The sequence below is a fragment of the Apteryx mantelli genome, chromosome 7, assembly GCF_036417845.1.
Source record: "Apteryx mantelli isolate bAptMan1 chromosome 7, bAptMan1.hap1, whole genome shotgun sequence".
NCBI lineage: Eukaryota > Metazoa > Chordata > Aves > Apterygiformes > Apterygidae > Apteryx > Apteryx mantelli.
The window spans coordinates 13,447,229-13,469,583 of NC_089984.1; the positions used below are offsets into that span (position 1 = coordinate 13,447,229).

The 22,355-nt window shown below is 35.6% G+C and overlaps 1 protein-coding gene across 9 annotated transcripts in view; it reads left to right on the plus strand.

Annotated features, from left to right (window-relative positions):
* SHLD2 (shieldin complex subunit 2) overlaps window positions 1-22,355 on the plus strand; it is a 52,131-nt gene that overhangs the window by 20,285 nt on the left and 9,491 nt on the right. For all 9 annotated transcript variants that reach the window (XM_067299805.1, XM_067299806.1, XM_067299803.1 and 6 more), the window contains 6 exons: window positions 6,122-8,731; window positions 11,015-11,122; window positions 11,978-12,172; window positions 14,059-14,193; window positions 19,515-19,721; window positions 21,291-21,525. In XM_067299805.1, coding sequence (XP_067155906.1) covers window positions 7,192-8,731; window positions 11,015-11,122; window positions 11,978-12,172; window positions 14,059-14,193; window positions 19,515-19,721; window positions 21,291-21,525 — 2,420 coding nt within the window. In that variant the 5' untranslated portion in view covers window positions 6,122-7,191. The remainder of the gene's footprint in view (window positions 1-6,121; window positions 8,732-11,014; window positions 11,123-11,977; window positions 12,173-14,058; window positions 14,194-19,514; window positions 19,722-21,290; window positions 21,526-22,355) is intronic.

A 22,355-nucleotide genomic window follows, 5' to 3' on the forward strand; every position in this document is an offset into this window, starting at 1 on the left:
CCATTGGGCTTTTCTTGGTGGGTTTTTTTTTTGGTGGGGGGAGGGGACCATGCTCCTTGTTGATTTGGTGGATAGGTGCTGTTGCTGGATGCGTATGCTCATTCACTTGCAATGCCAGCAGTAGTCATTAGCATTGATAAGATCATTCTTGTCTTTTCTTGTGCAGCTTAAGAGCAAGCACGTCATGTGTTGGTCATTTCATCCCAGAATTGTTCATTCAGATTCTAAAAGTGTATGAAGCTTTCACATTGCTTGCGGTTGATTCAGTTTTTCAAAGTTACAGCCAAGGTGCACAGCCACAGGACTTAGTTTTCTAAAAAGACAAACTTAAATTCTGGAAGAAGAGTTGAACAGTATGGTAAAGGTGCCAGGAGAGTCTTCTGTCATGTGATGTGTGAATCTTTCATGCAGTGGTTTGTTTCTGTTCTGCTTTTCCTTTGGTTGGCAAATGTTTGTTTTCCACTCTTCTGTCATGTCATATGGACTTTACTAAAAAGAGAAATAGTATCTTGAATTGAACTGAAAGTAAATATTCCAATGATGACCATTAAGAATTCTTTTTTTTTTTCTGTTGCAAGGTCAGTGAGACATAGTGGGTGGTGAGGTTGTTTGTTGCTTTCTTATGTGTGTTTTTGTTTTTTTGACTCTTTATACTATAGATAGAAGAGGTATAGAATCAAAAGTGTGAGTGAGAGGAAGGCATGAAGTAGAAGTTAAGATTTAGAATTTGAGAGAAACTCCTGCTTCGTGTGTGTATATATAATCTAAAGGACCAGCTTTTCAGCAGGTTATGGCTAATATAACTCCTTTTGCATATTGTGGGTCTACTCAGATTAGTAACTATTTACCAGGTTAAATAAAATTCAGCATTGATCTACACCAAATCAAAGGTGCAAGTGCAAGAACATACTGTTATTTTTGCTCCCAAAAAATTGGGGAAGGGGGAGGAACAGACTTCAAGACAGGAAAAGAAATTACAGTTTTTATATTGCTCTAATCCTTTTGATATCTTCTGATACATTATGGTCTATTTCTGTAATTTTATTTAGGATTTGAAGCCATCCTATGTAACAGACTTAATGAAAGTGTTACCAGAGGTGGAATTACTGCAGTTTACTTTCCCTTATAGGTCACTAACCTTAATGAAACTGTATTTGGATGTAATTTTTAATAAGAGCAGGGATTTATGTCTGACTGCCATTAACATTTAGGAGTGATAGGCAGCTGGAGCTGTGAGTCCGCCTTTAATTACCCTGGCCTAATGCTTTAGTGGTTAGCACGGTTAGTGAATACCATTGTGGAATCATGGACATAAATTAAAATATGGAATAAAAGTAATGATTAGACACTTCTAAGGTCATTTAATGGCATTTATTTAGCATCAAGCATCAAGCTTCTAGAGTATTTAAGTATTGGAAGAGGGTATTTAAAGCTATTCCAAGTATTTTGTCCTGCATATAGCAAATTACTATAGATATTGATAAACTATGTTAGTGACATAGCTGATCATAAAAAGGACAGTTAAAGTGAGAGTTCCTGTCTTACTGTATAGATTGGAGGAACTGGTATATGCTGTAATAAATTTGTTGTAGTAGGTATATTAATATTTAGTTGCAGTGTCTTGCAAACGCAAAACTTGCTGATGTAGTTACTAGTTTTTTAATAGATCATTGATCCGTCAATCAGACTCTGACCATTTCAGAGATAAAAAGCTAGGCTTCCATTGGCTCTTATGAATAGAGCTCCTTTCCACAAATTAAGAAATGGTATAATAATTAACAGATATAACGGATGTGTGCATTGAAGTTTCAGTTATATCTTTGAGCTTTAGCTCCTGTTATCTTTGGTGTAGTTAACCTCCTGTCTACCCACACATAATTTAAATACATTGTAAAAATTAATTAGTTTTGTGGCAATGGCATGTTGCCATATGTCAGACTGATAGTTTTTTGCTCATTTTTTGAAGAACTTCTGTAATAAGAGTTGATGTTAATCCTTTTTCAGGTTTTATTCTTTTAAACCAAGGCAGTGAGAACTTAAGTAACAACTTATTTAATAAATAGTAATACTGTTCTCAGGATGCAATGGTTCTTTGCAGTGATTCTTGAAACAATTTTACATAGAGGAAATTTACCCAAACTTCTTAAAATAAGACATTTTCTTTGATTTACAGATTTTAATGATTATAAATACTGATGATTACTCATATTACAGTTTGGTATCTTTGACCTAATAAGTCACTTGGAAATTGCCAAAGCAGATCACTCTAGACTCATAAGGTGAATCAGGAAGGAGACAAAGGTCACTAGCCATTCCTAAGTTCTAAAGATCTTAAGAAAAGTCAAGATTTAAGGCTTTGAAAATAGAAATAATATTTTTAGTTGCAAAACTTCATTAGATAATATCAAGATTCAATTGTAATATACTAAGTGCAAAAAGTATGAATCAGGAAGAAGCAGAAAAGAGAATCCAAAGTTTTAGAGGTAAATTTTAGTCGAAGTCAAAGAAAAATGGCTGAATTAACAAACAATTTTTTATTGCTTTGTAAAGGTGAGGGGGGAGAAAAAAACAAGAGAAATGATAGTTAAAATGAGGGGGTGATAAAATACTGTATAACTGGAAATTTATCAGGCCATAGCAGCTATTTTTGTTTTCAAAAGTATTATTAAAAATATTTTTGGCCTCTTAATCAGTGCTATTAATGTTATTTCACATTTTATGTGTAACTCTTTATTTCAAGAGTGTTTTAATGTACCCGATATTTATTCAGAACTCGTGTAAAGAGCATCACATCTTTACTAGATGACGCTCCTTTTTGTACTAGAACGTGGCAAAGTTGTCATCCTATTGTAAACTCAATTTGATTTACTTCAGGGAAACCATATTGCTTAATGGCATCAGTTGTCCCTAAACAGATACTGTAGTAGATCTTGCCAATGTTCAGTTCTTCCTGTTCAGTAGCCTGCAGATTTTTCTGTCATTGTCAGGGTTTTACTAACGTAGTAAATAAGTCACCATTTACTATTTTTTCATTTTTATGAAAGTCATATCCATGTTACCTAAGTAAAAGGTGTGCACATAAAACAAATGCACATAGTTGTCTATGAAATGCATTTCCAAAGTACTGCTTAGTATTAGTTGCAGATCTTAATATGTGTGTGTGTATATAGATATACAAATGTAGTTGTAAAAAGATAACTTATTCTGAAAGAAAACGCAGCAATTCTTCAACAATATTTGGCAGTGTCATGCCTGCTCTAACCTGAGTCCAGATTATTGCAGATGCAAGAGGGATTAGCTTTTTCAGAGTATACTGTGACATTACATCAAGATCTTCCAGGTGCATAAAGTGAGGTCCTCAAGAAAAGAAAGTAGCAGGGACAGGCTTTTCTTTCTCTTTGCCATTTAATATCTCCGTACATGTCCACATAGGCAGTTTATCTCTTGACGGAAGATGAGGGGAAGTAGTATGTAGCTTATGCATTTCTGATTCAAGAAGGGCCTACACTGAAACTCTGGAATGCAACCTTTCCTGCTCCTAACCCCATCTTCATAAACTTTCCCATTATTTATTTCTTTATTTTCACTCATCTGTTAAATTGTCCCTTCATCTTCTCATGCTGTGATGTACACTTCCTTAATCAGTGATACATATATTTTTTTCCACTATATTCTAATCTTTGCACGCATACTACTTAATCTGTGATGTTGTATTGCAAACAAAATTACTTAAAGCAAACCACAAAGCTAGTTAATATAACAAATGAAAATCATTAGAGGTGATACTCTTGTGATCTTTTATTCTTCAGTCCTCTCTGTTTTTTCCTTGTATTAAATCTAGACATAAATGAAATTTTGTTTTGCTTCAAGGATCTTATCTTTTTATTCATTTTATCTGTTTTTGTTAAATGGCTTAAAAATATACAGAACTTAAAATAAGAATTCATCCAGTTGAATCTCAAGAAGAAAAATAGTGGATAGAATTTATAAAGAACATGAGTCTTCCAAGATGTCAGCTTATGTCTTAATTTAGACTCTACATAAGAGTGTGTGTTTATACTGAGAAGAAAGAGTTTAGCACTATTGGGAAGCATTTAGGTTTGCGTGTTGTTGTTTTCGTACATTGGCAAAATTTTTTCTTAAAAACAAGATAGTGGTGCTTGGGAATTAAAAACAGAGCTAGTTCCCATGGTTTTAATCATATGGGGAGTAGACAGAATTATTACCAAAAGTAAAAAAGATTGAATGTGATTCTTCAGTAATATTTTCCTTTAAGTGTTAACTGATTAAATCATTGTTCAACTCTGATTATAGAAAGGTTGCATTTGAACTATGATACAGGGTATTTCTGCCAGAAGTAGTGTGAAATAGAACTACATTTCTAGGATCTTATACTTTAATATGTGGAAGTTTAGTATTAAAATGGTATGTTTAGCTCATGAGATGTATACTTACCTAAAAGCCTTCCTTTTGAGCTATTGTTTTCTGTTTTTAAGTTAAACAGTGCAGACATTTGCTTTAGTACATCATGTGAAGCCCTGCATTATATTCACAGGAAACAGTCTAGGACACTTGCATAACGAAAGCAGCAGCCAGTCTTAATTTTGAAGACTTTACACTGTGACATCTTAAGCACCAACTTTTCTATAGATAAAAAATCTCTGAAATGTCTTGCAACTCCATGTTAAAATTAGAACAGTGTATTTAGAGGCCAGTTAATCTCATCTGTTCAGCAACCAGACTGCCCTTCCAGTATCTTCAGAACTCACCAAGAAGTGTTCATTGGGCTCATAATTATTCTTTGGATGCTGACACTGAACCTCAGTTTTTCTTATAAGAAAGCTTAGAAAGAGCTCGCTCTTGTAAGCTTCCTCTGAGGGTATAGAAAGCAGGCAAGCAAGTATTTTGTCCTGAATGTGTTTTAGTTCACTTTAATTTAAGATTTCTTTCTCCCTGAAACTTCCGATGCACAAAGCTTTAGTTTTCAAATACACATACATCAGGTATGTTTTGCTTGAATTTGTGGAATTAGATTCACAAAGGGGAAATCATTCTTAACCAACCTGATAACCTTCTGCAATGAAATGTCTGGCTTGGTAGGTGAGGGCAGAGCAGTGGATGTTGTCTACCTTGACTTCAGTAAGGCTTTCAACACTCTCCCATAACATCCTCGTAGGCAAGCTGATGAAGTATGGGCTAGATGAGCAGACAGTGAGGTGAACTGAAAGCTGACTGAATGGCCAGGCTCAGAGGGTCGTAATCTGTGGCAGGAAGTCTAGTTGGAGGCCAGTAACTAGCAGTGCACCCCAGGGGTCAATACTGGGTCCAGAGTGCACCCTCAGCAGTTTGCAGACAGTACAGAACTGGGAGGAGAGGGCTGTGCTGCCATTCAGAGGAACCTCGACAGGCTGGAGAGATGGGCAGAGAGGAACCTCATGAAGTTCAACAAAGGGAATTGTGAAGTCCTGCACTTGGGGAGGAATAGCCCCATGCTCCAGTACAAACTGGGGCCCACCAGCTGGAAAGCATCATTGCGGGAAAGGTCCTGGTGGACACTGAGGTGCACACAGGCCAGCAATGTGCCCTTGCAGCAGAGAAGGCCAGCAGTATCTGGGCCTGCGTTAGGAGGAACATTGCCAGCAGGTTGAGAGAGGTGATCCTTCCCATCTGCTCAGCACTGGTGAGACATCTGGAGTGCTGGGTCCAGTGCTGAGCTCCCCAGCGTGAGAGGCATGGAGCTACTAGAGAGTCCAGTGGAGGGCCACTAGGGTGGTGAAGGTACTAGAGCATGTGTCACATGAGGAGAGGCTGAGAGAGCTGGGCCTGTTCAGCATAGAGAAGAGCAGGCTAATACCAACGTTGTTGTCTTGTAGCTTCTTTGTATTATATGACAGGATAGATCTAACTTCTGTGGTTGTATATTGTTTTTCCAGTTATAATATGCTTGAGTTCAGGCTTTCAGGATGTTGACACAGTTTTTACATGTCGCTGTGAGCTTTATGAATGTGAGGGTTTAGCGACCCCTAGTGGGCTGTTAAGAAATTGACTTTCAAGCTAAATGAAATATGCAAATATTTTCATTGCTGTATTTATATTAATGTTCTCTTTCTTCTCTTTGCAGCTGGATTAGCTTTTGGATTTCACTTCTGGTGTTCTGTGTATGCTACCACTACAGAATTCCTATTACAGCACCTTTTCTTCATGTCACTCCCAAAACATAGACATTATAATTAGGTGTCTGCATTTTAATGAGCACTTGTAGCTGTATGTAAATACTTTAAAATCACAGTATAACAGAGTTCTAAAAGTGTTAAGGGTTTTTTATTTTGTGCTGTGTAAGATGGATGTGTTTTTAATATGGTAGAAAAGCTAGTACTTTCCTGGGCAGTATGACAATATTATATATGAATTAAAGCTACTTCTGAATTGTCTGCTCAAGTTCCACTGTGACCGCTCAGTGTTTATTAAATAATTTATTGATAACATCTTGAAATCTGCCTGTGATAAAATATTCATGTACCTAATACAGTATTTTCATGCTAAAACAGCAGTGATGACTGGCCATGTAAAATACTTTTAGTAAACTCTTTTAATCTAAAATAAGTCTAGTATTTCTAATCACTTAGTAATTATTTAAAATTTTAATTTTCCAGAGGATGAAATTATGTCCTAGCCCTGCTGTAAAAATTGTTTTTATAGGCATTTACTTCATATGATCTAAAATGAAGTCCTAGATAATGATTTTGCATTTGAGTGTTTAATTACTGATGTCAATACATAAACATCATAACTCTACTCAGATAATAATTAAACTTAAACTGGTAGTAAAGGAAGTTTAGCTTCCTGGAAATTTTATCTGAAACTTTTCAGTACAAACTGAACTCCACTACAAGTCTGCATCTACTACATGTATGGAAGTATCAATATCAGAAATGAAACAATTTAGTTTTATATAAGAAAGTTGGGCAATAGGTAATTTCCATTTTTATGCTGTGTACATTTAGTTTTATGGGCTTTGAAGAGTAAAGTGGTGTTTATTCTTTTACTAGTTAGAAAAACTATTTTGATCTTTAGTTATTTTTAAATTCATAAGAAAAGGCCTAATACAGTTTTTGGCATTTGCTAATATTTAGCATTACATTTATTGCACAAACCACATTGTTTAAAGTCAAACTTACACAGCAGTCAGAAATGTCTAACAAACCTCAAATCCATATTTTTGTTGGAGCACCCACTATTCCAAGCCAGCTGGAGGTGTCAGAACATAGTAGTTCAGTGCCTGCTGCTGAAAAATGGAGAGAACTCCACTGTTCATATGATAGGCATGGTCTTTTTTCTGAAAAATGCAAAAGTACTGACCGCATAATGTTTAAGGGCGAAAGCTCTATAGTCATGGCAGTTCCTACAAATGGTTACTGCTCCCAGCAGTCTGAACAGGGGAGATTAATGGTAGCAAAAGAGTGTTTGACATCTTCTGTAACTTTGGTGGAAACCAATGCCAGTACTCCTAAGAAGACTGGCAGTTTAATTTACTCTGATTGTCAGTTTTCTAAAGATAGAGGCATGCACACAAATGTAAATCAGGCTGCAGATCAACACCTTCCTCAAAAGTTTGGAAAATCAGAAGAACAAGATGAAAAACAATCGCATGGCTGTTCAAACCTCACTGAAGGAAAAGCCAGTCATTTGGAGGTTAACTGCTCTGACATCTCTGATTTGGTTGCCTCTACTAAGCAGATTAGCATACATCTGAGGTCTGTGGGAAAAGATGCTCCATCAGGTCATATAAGTGACTGCCATGAACATCTAAGTCGATATCTGGATGTATTTTTCCCCCCAAATCAAGAGTCAAAACCAAAAGGAGAACTAAATGATTGTTCAAACCTTGCGATGTCAACTGATACTGAATTTCGTAGTATAATGACTTCAAGTCAGATGGCTGTTCTTGCACAAGATCACTTTAAGAAACAAAAAGAGATACAGAAAAGAACCATGAAACTCCTGGAAACAGAAGCAGCAAATAAACATGAAGAAAAGCAATATGAACACTTCAGTCTTAATTCTGATGTCGGAACATGTCATGCTGTGGCTGAAAATGCATGTGAACAGGAGTATACAGGTTCTCTTGAACTTTTCAGTTCTGAGAATGATGGCAAAACCTTCTGTTTTGATGCTACAAAAAGAGAAGGAAGTGCTCATGAAAATTCAGAAACACCTGAAGAACTTCTTAATGTTCCTGCTGAACAATTTGTAAATGAAATCCGTATTGAACCATTGAGCTCAGGAATACTGTGCTCCCAAGCAAGCAGTTCTCATAACAGCTCTTCTAAAAGAGCCCGCAAATCTGAAGAGTCTTTTTATATCTTTCCCTCTGCATTTAAAAGGCAGCTGAAATCAAAGAGAGCTAAACTGAATTCTTCTCTAGCTGGTCCTGAAATGAGAATGGATCAAGAGAGGATGGCAGAATTCAAGAAACTTCAAAAGCATCTTCTGTCACTACTAAAGAATTGCTGCTGCAAAAATCAAAAGTACGATGTTTTGGTTGCAGTAGTACATCCCTGTCATATTAAAGAAATACAGATAAAAACAAGACCCAAATCTTCATCTAAAGTTCCAGTGGCAACAATTGTAGTTACTGACCAGTCCAAAATTGAGAGAAAGGTGGTGCTGTGGCGTGCCGCTGCATTTTGGTCACTCACTGTGTTTCCTGGGGATATTGTACTACTTACAGGTGAGAACTCCTTTTTTGTTTGCCTTTCTAAAATTTGGGTCTTTAAAATGTCTGCTAGTAGAACAGTGTGTAACCAGTAATTTGGAACTACTGCTAAGCATCTAAAAACATGGCTCAATATCACTCTGAATTCCCATAATCATCCTGCCATTGGAACATAAAAAAAACTCTGTAGAAGTTGATCATCTCTTATATGTAGAGTCTTTGGTTTGAGGCATAGCAGTGTTATAGACCCTTACAGAAGTGCCATAAGTAGATAGATGTATTCTGTAACCTGTTAGTGTTTTAAAACAGTTGTTAAGGTGCAAGTGCTACCACAAACCGAAAGATGTGCTAGTTACTTGATTTATGTATTTTTTTTTTTTGCTTTTGTACTTCTGTGCTATTGGACCAGCAGACTGACCAGAAAATTGTGATGTTTGTGTTGGGTTTCAGGAGGGGAAATACTCCTCTTCCATGAAGGACTCTCAAGATTCTAGTGCTAGATAGATCACATAGGGAATTGGTAACTGGCATAGACTGCATGAGTAAAAAAATTGTCTTCAGTTTACCTTTTTCATAACATGTCAGTTAATAATGAAGACTGCTTCTGACAAATCCTTTGTAATCATTAATTGCTAACAGGAGCAAAATCCTCCCTGATTAAAAGAATGCATCTCATGTAAGAGAATGCAGCACTGTGGAAGCTACAATGCACCTAATTTAAGGTTGGATTTGACCAAAACTTACACCACCGAAATGGCTGTGATTTGGCCATTTCGTTTTGGGATATATGAAAAACTCCACAATATAAAATTATTCTTGTTTGAATACTACTACAGTTATATTTTAAGATGCCTATTTATCTTTGTTAGAGTTCTTTTTTTAAATAAAAGTGCTTGTTTTGCTATGCTGGGTATTTTAGAGATTGAAGATAAGCTGGGCTTTTTCCTGCTTTCTCTATTTAGACTTTCTTATTCCAAAATCCATCAAATGTGCTTTTAGGTAAGCCTAGTATTTTATTACTCACTGTGAAATGTCACACAAAAATAATTTGCCTTTAAAGTCCCTAGAAGTTCTATTTCATAATTACCCAATGCCCTCACCCATTTTGCTTATACAGTACTTGCTGTTAACTACTACCAAACTACTTTAAAAAAATTGGTTAACACTTTGTAAATGACGTTGTTAGATTCTAAAATAACTTTGTTTCAAAGTGTTCTCTCTTCAATTCTCTTTCAAAGTCTGCATGTATGATGAGTCCTGAAATTGTGTAGGAGTTCCTCTAATTTTGACATTTTCCTGGTCTCCTGCAGTTGTCTAAATTTAGTAGTTTGCTCCATTCTGTTAGTAACATGTCTCTTTCCCCTAGTATTGCTCCCCTTGATGCTGTGATCAACTTGTCAGTCTCCTGCTCATGCTGCTTAGCCAATATTTAGCAACAGCAACTATGAGATGCTGTGAGATAGGTATGCTAGCGGCTTGCCTGGCAATGTGGTTGGTATATGCATATAGATTATTTTGTAGCCAGAATGTGAAGCTTTTTTCTGCAGAGACTTTGACAGTACCTGTGTAACTACAGCTTTTGACTTTGGTATTTTTTTTCCCTTCATTTAATAAAGGTGTTCTTTAAAGCCATTTAGTCTTTTGCGTTTTAGAAGGAAGAAAGTTCTTCAGTATTCCTTTTTACTGAGGTATTTGTCTCGGATTTTCTATGTAAATATATTTTTCCTATCATGCAAATTCTTGATTAATAGTAGTTGAAGAGTTTCAAGTAGACATACAGCTCCCATTATTGATCATCTTATGTGGAGTACTGTACTATTTTAGTAGTGTCACTGTTCCTCTTTCACATTGCTTTCCTATCTGCATTCCTTGGGAAATGGTAATAGGTGTTGATGCCCACATTAAGTCTCTCTGAATTATGTGGAAGTTCTTTGGAACTGGCATAAATTGAAGGAAAATCTCCTAACTTTTTGAACAAGGTGACATTTTTAGTATGGATTTCACTTTTTTTCTGCAAGACCATTGTATATATGAATGTTAGTCCTAGATGGCACATAATTGAGAGCAACAAACCCTCAGTAATGAAGAAAAACATTGGAAAAAGGCCATTTAAGAATCAAGGAACCAGTAGACCACGAGGCTCTGGAAGCGAATAGCAACTGGAATAGAAAGAAGCTTCAAAATTAAAGTTCTGATCTGAAATCAGTTTCAAGATTTCTGGTTCTATAGCCAGAAAAGTATGTACATTTCAATATGTTCAATATATATGGACTAATAAGTCTGCTTTTTTTGTTGCAGATATCATTATGTATGAGAACCTTTGGTTTGGAGAAATCATGCTGCAATCTACATGTACCAGTCAGTTATTGAACCTGGGGAACTGCTCAGCTCTCAATCCAAAAGAATGTAAGTCTGGAATGCATAAGAGATTCCCCCAAATCACAGTAAATATTTAAAGTACTCCATTTGGTACTCCAATGGTTTATATACAGGATAAAATGTAAATGTGATCAATTGAGGTGTACCAAACACTAGAAGAATGACAACACCTGTGGACAAGATGTGGACATGATGTCATCATGGATAGGCGTGTGGAGTTTATGGCAAAGTTGGATGGTTACCTTTCAAAATACTGAAAATTGAATTCTCTGAGATTAATTTAAGAAACAGCTATTATCCTAGGACTCAACCTTAAGAGGTTTGAGACTTCATAACAAGGTGACTTTATAGCAAGAATTACATTGTAGTTGCAGAAGCTTTGGAGGCTTAAGGAATAGGTAAGTTCAAGGAAGAAAAATTCAGCAAGGCCTATTAAGCACAGACTTTAAAGTGGCTTGAAGTGTTGGAGGCTTGTGGAAAATACAGTGGAAGTATTACCATGAACTTGCATTGTTCTTATTGTCTTCCTGATGTCTATTATTGCCAGCTGTTTAAGACAGCATGGGGGTAAATGGTCAAGAATGGCTATTCCTGTGTTCTTACAAAGTTTCAATACAAGGCTTTTCTATTTCTAATGTATTTTAAAGTAGTGTTCTTACACTTTATGTTGGGATGTTATCAAGAGGAGGCAAATAAAATACAATCTGATTTTGGATCAAGGAATATACATCTCAGTAGTTTCTTGGCTGCTTAGAATTATCATGAGACATGGTTTTGATTTTGTTGGTGTAAGCATACACCAACTGATAAATTTTTTTTATAGCTCTAAGCTTACCAAAAAAAGGAAATGTTCCTGTGATGACTTGTTTTTTTTTTTTTTAGTTCATCATATAGTGGATGTTGGTGTTCTCCATGGCTTATTGGCATACATATCATCAGAATTTCCCCACTTTGGAGACCTTCCATGTAGACAAGTTCAGAGATTGGATAGTGTTCAGCATGTTCAGCTAGACCAGCTTCAGTCAAATATGTTGATTCACTCAGTCTTAAAAATTATCAGCATTGCCATATTAACAGGTAAGTTAATGTATTGGACTTCTACAACTTCAGAATTGCCTTGAAACAGTCACTGTGTAAATTTTACCTGTGTGGGCTGTTTCCTGCTCAATACTCCTGTGTTTTAGATGTGAATCACAGGTAAGAGCTCTGTGATGAGCTGCTCATAGGGGGTGTAACAGAGAACTTTAGAATTAGAGGCTGACTGAAATCAGCTGCTGAAAGGAGGTTATTGCCCACCAGCTGATCAATTGTGTATGCATTTTGGGGATTAGCCTGCAGGCAGAAGGCACTGATAATCAGTGTTCCTACTTGCTGAGAGGTTGGTGAGATTTCACTAAGGAATGAGCAGTCACCATTTCTGGTACAGACTACAGTTACTAATGTATTGACTGGTCAGTCAGATGATTTGAGCATCTCCAGAGCTCCAAAATAGTGTGTTGACCTGATTTTCAGCAAGGTGGGGCATTGGAGAGGCATGTTGGTATGAAGTACAGCATTGGGAGGTGGAATGGGCAGCAGGAGTGTGTTAGATATGAGGAATGTGGGCCTGAAATCCTCTTCTGGGGAGAGTTGTGTGTAGCAGGAGCGCTGAGAAGGGGATATTGCAATTATGGTGAAAGAACCTTTTTTGTTGTTGGGGGAGGTTATATTCTGGGTTTTTTTATTACTAAAAATCCTTTCCTGAGGAATCCTGATTGTGAATCCATGTGTTTAATGTACTTTTTTTTTTTGAAGTTGTTTATTTCTTTTCTTAGAACAGTGAATGGAGTTTTCAGGATTCCTTTTTCTGAAGCCATTTCCATCTTAAAAATTTTCCATGTTAAAATTCATAGTTTATTTCCATCTGTTCATCATAATCAGACCTTAAATAACCCCTTCCTAGCATCTTCTCAACTTCCTGAAATGAACAAGAACAAATCATCTTGGTGCCTTCTCAGTATATTATGCAGTGTGTCTTAACTTTTTTTTGACAGGCATTGGGCATTTTAAGACTACTGCTACCACCTGGAAAAGGAATCTTCCTCCCTTTTTTCCCTTACTTAACTGTTTCCAGTACTGCTGCTTCAGTGCTTGACATAATGCTTTTCACATGGATTTGATCGTATTGCATTGTCACCTTGTTTTAGTGCTGCAAAAGATTGAAATGATCTTAGCCACACTGTCAATATCACCTTTATTCATTGTAAATGGAGAGTTTTAAAGGTAGAAATCTCCATAATTTATTATTGTATGTGGATCTCAAAACTGTTGGCACAGATTTAAAGCAGGAGCTGTTATCCAAGAATTTTATTTGAGTTTATGAAAATACAGCTTTAGTATGGAAATACCAGAAACTTTCAAGCAGTGTCCTGAATGAAGAATGTCATAGGGATCTTATAATTGTTTCAGTCTATTATTAATCCCTTTAGGGTACTTGTACACAGCGACAGTTTTCTTTTACATGAAAATTTCTAGAGAAATGTTTATCTTTAAGTACGTTCCACAGCAATTACAGAAACAGTTTCAAATTTAGAGTTAGTCTGTTACTAAGGCATTTTGAGTACAATCTTTTTCCCACTGATACCAGTCAATATGAGTTGGAGGTGCTCAAAGATGCTCATAGGTACCTGCTATTTCCCAGGGAGGTGTCCAGTTGCTGAATACTTAGGTGCTTGGGAAATTATTACTGGATAAAAGTAAATTAATATTCATTATGCATTTTTTCAAACTAGTTTCATGTTGGTGAAGAAATCATAAATTGTTTTCATCCTCTCCTGAAGAAATTGTGGGCATATTCTTGTGTTTCCTTGTAGTTGTATCACAAAATACGATAGTGGTGTGGTTTCATCTTCAAGTCCAGAGGCATTTTCATATTAATATGCTTTTTCTTATAAAATAAGTCACATTATTTCAAACTTTTTCAGAATCCGTGTACAGCTACAAAGGGGGCAGCCAAAGAAAAGTTATTTTAACAGTAGAACAGAACAGAGATCAACATTATAGGATGGTGCTGTGGGGAGCAGGGGCAGCTTGGTGCCCTCAACTTCAGAGGAGAAAAGGTAAAGTCTTTGGACCTTTAGGCTACTGTAATAGGAATTCTGTGATGCCATTAATTGCTTTAAAATGCTCAGCTGATAACATTTTCCTTTCAACCTTTAAATATTCCTGCACCTTGCTAGGACAGTATGTTGGATATTAACTTTAAAAAGTTTGCTTTTTTTTCAAAATAGTGCCATCAGCAACACAATTTGAATGCACTCATTTTAGAGTCCTGAGGAATTTTTATGGTATTAAATCATAAATAGTTAGAAAATTCTGTTTAGACCTAAGACACTCTCGTGCCTAATTGTCATTTAACTCTGAAAAAGAACTTGTGTGTTAACTAAATTAGCAGGTTTTCTGAATCTTTCTACTGTTGTCTGTTTTTGCATAAATTCCTGTTTTTCTCTCCACTTCTGATTTTCAGTGTCTGCTTTCCACCTTACTAACTTCAGTATATAAAACCTACATGGCTCTTTCTTTTGTGTATATCAGTGTGGACAGATGTATTACGGTTCATTAGATAAACAAATGCTTATAAATCTTGCAGAACTCAGAATGCCAAAAATATTATGTTTTAAAAAATAACTTTTGAAATGTTTCAATACCGTATTGTAGCTGCAAAATATTAAATAGGTACCAAAGTTAGTTTTTAAAATGCTATGGTATATCATTCCCTAATGCCTAAAGCAGAAGTGTAAGAAGAGGTGGATCTCTGTAGTATTATAACTGTTAAAACCTGATGGAAAGCTTGTGTCGTCTTCTCTAGCTAGTGTTTTATGCATCTAGCAGCTCACATTTTAATCATTAAAAGACTATCTGAAATTCAAGATAAGAGTGATTTCTCAACTGTCCAAATACTTATCACAGATAGATAAAACATGAATGTTTGATCCCAGTAAGACAGCCAAGAAAGATAGTTATATCATACTAAATAAGCACACATGAGACACGGTTAAATAGTGTGAGTGGGTTACAGAGGACAGCGCGTGATGCCCATTCTTGCTAGAAGTCACAGACCAGCTGGGGCATGTGTTTACTGTTTGTACTGGCAGATTAGATACCTTACAGTCTTGTAGAGGAGGAGATGGGGATTTGTAATTTTAAAATTGTGTACATCCTTTAAATAAAAAACATAACACTTGCTGTTTTTGTGCATCTAACAATTGTTTCCAATACAAGTTAAATTTTGTTTTTCATCTTTTGCTAAAAATCAGTATACGCATCAGACATGTTTTGCTCTGATCTAGTGTAGGTTCCCAAACATTAAAGATTTATTTCTTTAAATACTTTTTTTTGGAAACCAGCATTCTTGAGAGACTGGAGTGGCTATTAATGTGGGGTAAAATTCTGAGCCCACTGAAGATGGTGGGGAAAATACAGAGTAAGTTTTTGTTAGGCACACAAAGCAAATCTAAGAGGTATGTTCCCTCTGTGATACTGAAGGAATGTCTTCATGATTTAAAGAGGGACATACAAAGTAGTATCTCACAGCAAAAGTATTGTAGCAATTGTTTTTCTTATATTGGCCTAGCAATACTTATGCAGGGATACTGAGATAGTCTCAGCATTCAGGGAAACCGAAGCCATTGTTAGAGAAAAGCCAGCATGTGTGAATTCAAGAGATAGTCAACATTTCATAAGAGTTTGGAACAGTGAAAAAAGGGCACATTAATAAGATTCGTATTTAAGAAAAAGAAACATGATTTAAGAATTGAGGAAAATTACAAATTCTGCCAGCCCCATTTTTCCCAAAGATTAGAAGAACTGGAGACTGTAGATTGCCAAAGGAGGGGTAATAACAGCTAATGGATTAGAAGACATAGTAAGAGCTGAGTGGAGGGACCAAGCACAGAAAGAATGTTGAAGTGTCTCAAAAAGCCTGATCTAAAGCCACTGAAATCTATAGCAAGTTTCTCATTAACCTTAAGTCTGTTTGCCAAAATAGCTTCTAGGCCTGGGCTTGCAGCTTCCTCCTTCACCAGTTCCTTGTGTTTGACAGTGTTTTAATTTCTCATACTAAGGTGAGAATCCACTGATATTTTTTAGACAGCACATTTCTGTACGCTTACAAGATCTAAGCGCAGAATTTTCTGCTGTGGCTCAAGATGGAAAAATCCAGAAAATACAGAGGATAGCAAGTGAAACATAACCTGTAATTTAAAATGTCTCTAATAATGCACTCATAATGAGTAGAGACAGATTGATCTGTCTCCCAGTTTTATTGGTTCTCCTCCTCATTTGTAAAATCCTGGGCCTGTTTATTCCTATAGCCTTATCTTTGTCAAACTGCTTTTTCATGTTACTATATTGCAATGGTACTACACAGTTTTTATACTAAATAACCTGTGGTCATTCATAGGTAACCTTAAATCTGGCATTTTCTAATCATTGCCTTTACAAGCTTTATTTTCCTTTAATGTAAACTTCTCTAAAAGTAAATTTCTTCCATTTAAAAAATATTCAGACTTTAAAATTAGAGGCAAAGTGTCTTTGTATTCAGTCAGACAAAGACTATGCGTCAAGGGGGTTATCACAGTAAAAGCATATTCCTGGGACCCTCCTCTGGTATTTGAAATCTTTAGAACCACAGTACAGCCCTCTGTGACCTGATACAACAGGAATAAATAGAGGAAGGATCTGAACAACTTTGCACACCAGGGGAGATTATAAAGAGATTATACTTGATTACTCACACTTTACTAATGGGTTTTGTGACCCATTTTCTAATCAGCAGGGGAATGTTGAGAATCTGAATAATGTGTTAAATTCAGGTTTCAGTCAGATCTTGTGCTCTGGTAGTTAGACCAATCCTGATGCTGCCTGTCCTCTTTTCTCTTACCCCACTCTTGCCAAGTGCCTGTTTCTGTTACCTCCTCCTGTTTTCATTTTCCCTCAGCTCAGCTGTGCTGTAATGTTCCTACCTGAATCTTGCTTTGGGCTGGAGCATACTTGATTCTGGGGGACTGCAAGATCTCTGTAGTCAGGGGTAAGAGATGCATTAAACTAGACTGATGCTCAATGGAGATGGAGTTTAAGTCTTTTGCTGCCAAACAAAGTCTGAGGATCTGCCAGCAGAGACTTTTCAGGATCTTGCAACTTTTGCAAGTTATCACCCCTCCCCACTCCCAAAAAGCATCCCTGAGACTGTTACCCAGAATATGAAAGTGCTAGAACTTCCTACTAAAATGCTTATACAGACATGTGAATACAGGAAAAGAATCTATATTTCCCTAATCTCATTTCCAAAAGTGATTATTGTAGCTGAAACTTCCAGCTTGAGTAAACAAATAGGTAGGAAAAAACAGCCTAAAATTTTTTATTTTACCAAAAATTTATAAGCAAGCAAATAATGAATCTTTAACAAAGTAAAGGACAACCCAAAATACAATACACTTCTGTAATCTCTATTATTAAAGCATTTTTCTTTCTTACAGAGCCAATTGAAAGATGGAAAATGAATAAATATTATATAAATTATAGCATTTTGGGGAAGGGATTTATTTTTTAAAAAGGACATATCAGTGAACAGAAAATTGTTGATGAATTTAATAACTTGATCTTTTTTTCCTCTAGATATTGCCCACTTTTTCCTTTGAGAGCTGGTGAAAAATATAGAACTAGTTTCTTTTTCAAAAGCTTGAGTTGAATGTTGAAAAATGAATTCAGTATAAGTGAAATGAAGGCATCATTCTGTTATGGGAGGACCACAAGAGCATCATGAAAATGTCAGTATTGTAGAGTATGTTCTTAGTGTGTTTTTCTATTATTCCTAGGGAATAAAATACAGTGTTTAACATCAGAAGAACCACATGAAAAGACAGTCACCTAATTTTAGTTTGCAAACAGCCCAGCAAATGAGATAGTGCTGTCAAATAACCACTTCATTATTCAAGAAGTGTTGTGTTTCAAGGATGCTTGTGGGCATGTGGCTTAATGACCCCTGAAACAGGTAGTGGGGTATTTCCATGTTTATTTTTTAATGTTCTATAGTATTTGCTGTGCCTGTTCTTTTGCATGTAAAACAGTAAAATTAAGTACTTGAACAAGGTTGGAATTGGGAAGTTTGAGTCAATGTTTTGTTAGGCAGCAGAATGACATTCGTTTTTGCTATCGGTTATAGCTGTGGAACATGATAGTCATGCTAGCAATCTGAATCTGGCCAGTAATTGGGATTAGCAGCATCCATTAACAAATATGCCCTTCTTTGAAGTGATTGCCTTCTAAAAAGAAAAACAAAGTTACTTAAAAGAAGTTTTTCTACTAAATATAATTCTGAGGTTTTGCTGGAGCATGGTTAGCCAAAATTCTCCCAAATTAGTTCCTAACCAACCACCTTAGCTCCTCTGAACAGAGTTTCTGTATAAACAAGAGGAAAGCAGAATAAGTTAGGAGTAAACCATAAATTTTGAGAGGATAAACTTGTCTTTTTTTTAGCCATTTCTCTTCTAAATATTGCTAAATCTTAGCACTTTTGTGACATTTATAGAAGCTATGTAAAACTAAGGAAAACATAATTAGTAGGACTGACCACAACAAAATATTCCGTTGGGAGGGGGGGAATACATTTTGAAAGTGATGGGTAGCTTCCTCAGTAGTATTTCAGTTCCATCCCCAGAGGAATTTGATAGGATAATAGAAAGCCTGCTTAGCTGAAATATGACAAATGCTGGCACCAGATCAGCCAAAGCAAACTGGTACTAGTCTCCAACATACTTTACGAGCATATTGATTCTTCTAGGAATTTCTGTCTCCTTCCAAATATCTGTATTTGTCTCCTTAATGAATAATCCCCTTTGTCATAACCATTATATTTCTGCAAATGTTATTGTTTCAACAGAGCAAAGGTTCGATGAAAGATTTTTTTAACTTTTTTTGTAGAAAACAAAAGAAACAGTAATATTCATAAGAGAGGAGATTTTTAAAAGCACAAGAAATTATGATATAAAATATGCTTATTTGATCAAATTGGTGACCCTTCTATTCCAAATACCACATTATTAGTATTGCCTATCTGAAGTATTCTGAAAATATGAAACCATCCCGCAAATCATTTTATTATGCTTGGATTATGTTTTTTAAACCTTCTCTACAACCATGAAAGCATCATTATGTCTGGTGTTCTTAAGGAACTATGAGATTCTCATGCAATCTTTATAGGAGGAAAAAGTAATCTGCATGTCATGAGCTTTGAAATAAAGTTGCCAAAGCTGATGATGTGAAAATGTCTTACTGATTTATTATTCATTGTTTTAGGTGATTTCAGTTTTCTGTGAATTAACAATTATTTGGAAATTAAACCTTTCTGTCTCTTTTTTTTTGCTTATTGTTTATTCCGTAGATCACATATGGGACTTTAAATACCTTCTTGTCCAACATAGTTCTGTCTCAGGTGACTTTGAACTGCACACAACTCCATGGTCATCCTGTGAGTGCTTGTTTGATGATGACAAAAGGGCAATTGAATTTAAAGAAAGGTTTCAGAAAAGCAGAACATCCCTCGTGAAAATGACAAATCTCTCAGCACATTTGGAGGAAAAATGCTCAGGTATATTTGTTATCCACAGCTCTGTAGTGTTCATATAAAGCAATGCATAGCTAAGCAGAATATATGCTATGCTTATGTCAGAAAAACGCTTTTTTGTTAGTTGTTTTGGGAGCCTGAATTTATTCTGGAGGCTGCTATTCAGTGCCCGGCCAAACCACGAATGCAGCCTTCATTCAGTGAGCACAGAAGTGAGATTTGACTATAGTATATGGTACCATACAAAGATAGCTTTGGAACATGTGGAGAAATACTGCCTTTTATTCTCCATACCAACTATTTTAATGATGTGATTAACCACTGAAAGAGTTTATGGAATACTGTTTCTCTAAAACTTGATCTCAAAAGTAAAATACCCTTCTTGAAGAAACTGCTGGAGTAAATGCAGGAATTACTGAGCTGACACTATTGCCTTTGCTATAAGCATATAAAACTAGATAAGCATTATTTCTCTGTCTTCAAAAATTAATGAAACCGTGAAAACTTCTTACAAAAGAACAAAAAATAATTTTTATGCAAGAACAATCCCCTCTTCCTCCTCCTCCCACTTCCTCCCCCCCCCCAAAAAAAAACCCTAGAAAATTAAGGTTACAGTGGTAAACATTAAGAAGCTGAGCAAATAAAGTTGCTTTTGCAGCATTTAACTCAATCTTTGTATAAATAGATAGTAGAAAACTAAGTTGTTAAAGTTGTGCTTTTCATTGTCTCTCTCTGAATCAGGATGGAGGTAAAGCAATTCTTTTATTTATGGGATCTAATCATGGGTTGTTTTATTATGTTCCGATTGGTATACCCTCTTTTTGAGCACTAAGTCTGGAAAGCATAGGTAATGTTGCTAACACAGTGAGTGAACACATATAATGTATCAGATTGACTTGATCTGCAGGAGATCCAAATGACAAATTTCAAAGTAGTATTTAGCTTTATCCATGAAAACCTGCACAGATTTGATTGACTTATATATTGTGAAAATTACCACTTTGCGTGTATACAGTAATGTCTATAGAAGCTTATCAAATGATTTTCCCTTTTTTTTGAATGTTCCAGTTTCATTCTGTGTACTTGTACTGGCTCATTTCTGTTGTATTCATGTGGCATAAAGGCAAATGAAACTTCTATTGCTACTGATTCTTTTAATCAGAATATCTATTCTTGCAGTGTCACAGAATTCTGTTCTTTAATTATGGTATGTCTCATTAGAATTCTTGTGTGTCAAGATTAACTATTTCTAATATGAAATAATTATATTTTAATTTTCTGATACTGTTGGACATGGAAACTATTTGCACAACTATCTAATCTCTTTATCTTTTATGTAGGTCTTTCTATAGTGGTATCCATCTCAATAGTATCTTTAAAAAATACATATTTTTAGAATTAATATTTTACCACGATTATTTTTCACTGCAGAAATCATCTCTGAAAACATGAGTATGTACTTCAAAAGAAAAACTATTATTCAGAAAACTTTAATGATAATTGTTTTTGAATCAGCTATACTGTACTCTTTTGCTTTCTGTTGTTACCATGTGTAAAACAAAGCAGATTTGATTGAAATTGTTGTTTCTGTAGGAGTGATTCAACTGAAAGCCCATATCTTAGAGCTGAAGTTTACCATTTCAACGGGCCAGTACAGGCAAGTCATCTTCCATGCTAACACTTCCCTGGAGAGTGTTTTGGCTTCTCTGCCTATGATTACCTATTCAGGCTGTGCTAAATGTGGTTCAGAACTACAGGCAGATGAGAACAAGATCTACGAGCAGTGTGTTAGATGTTTGCCATACAACAAAGTAAAAACATTCTACAGGTAAGCCAAGCAAAACTAGAATAATGTATAGTATTAGGAAAGTACACTACAATATGTTGAATAATCATAATATAAATGTGTATTTCAGATATAGTTAGTAACCTCCATTTTTCTAAGGAATTTTCAAGGAAATCTTTAAACTACTATTTTATCAGTTGCATTGCCATTATTAATAGGTGGTATGCTTTGTTTAAATCTTAACTATTTTTTCTTTCTTTGAATACTACATGGTACAATAATGAGGTTTACTCAGTGTGAGTGAGCTATAAGATGAAAGAGGATCTTGACCAGGGAAAAACTCCTTGAGCCTTTTGTTTCAGCCTAGTTTTGAAATTGTATAAGTGCACAACTACCTTTTCAAGCTGAATAATCTAATTTAACCTTGCAGAAATAATACCAACAAAGTTTTCAATAAACATTCTTGTAGAGAGCAGAGATACGAAGTGATCAGCAGATGGCATTGTGAGACAAGATATACATGCACATTTATTACAAACAGAAGAAGAAAACAGAAGAAAATAAATAGCTGCAGTTGATGTAAAAACCATTATTAACTGCTTAAAATTGTTCAATTTTTAGTTTTTCAAGCTTTTGAAATGCATGCAGGTCATGGCTAGAGAGGGTCAATTCTGAGGTAATGATAGAATAGAATTCTAGAATAGTACATAATTTTCTGCTGAGATGCTTTCTAAAATTATTCCTTAATTACTTCATAGTGAGTTAGATTAATGAATCATTGCATACATGGTAGTTACTCACTTGACTTTAAATACAAGAATCCTCTTTGTCTAGCAAGGTAGTAATGACAGTCTTTTTCTCCTTATGCAAAA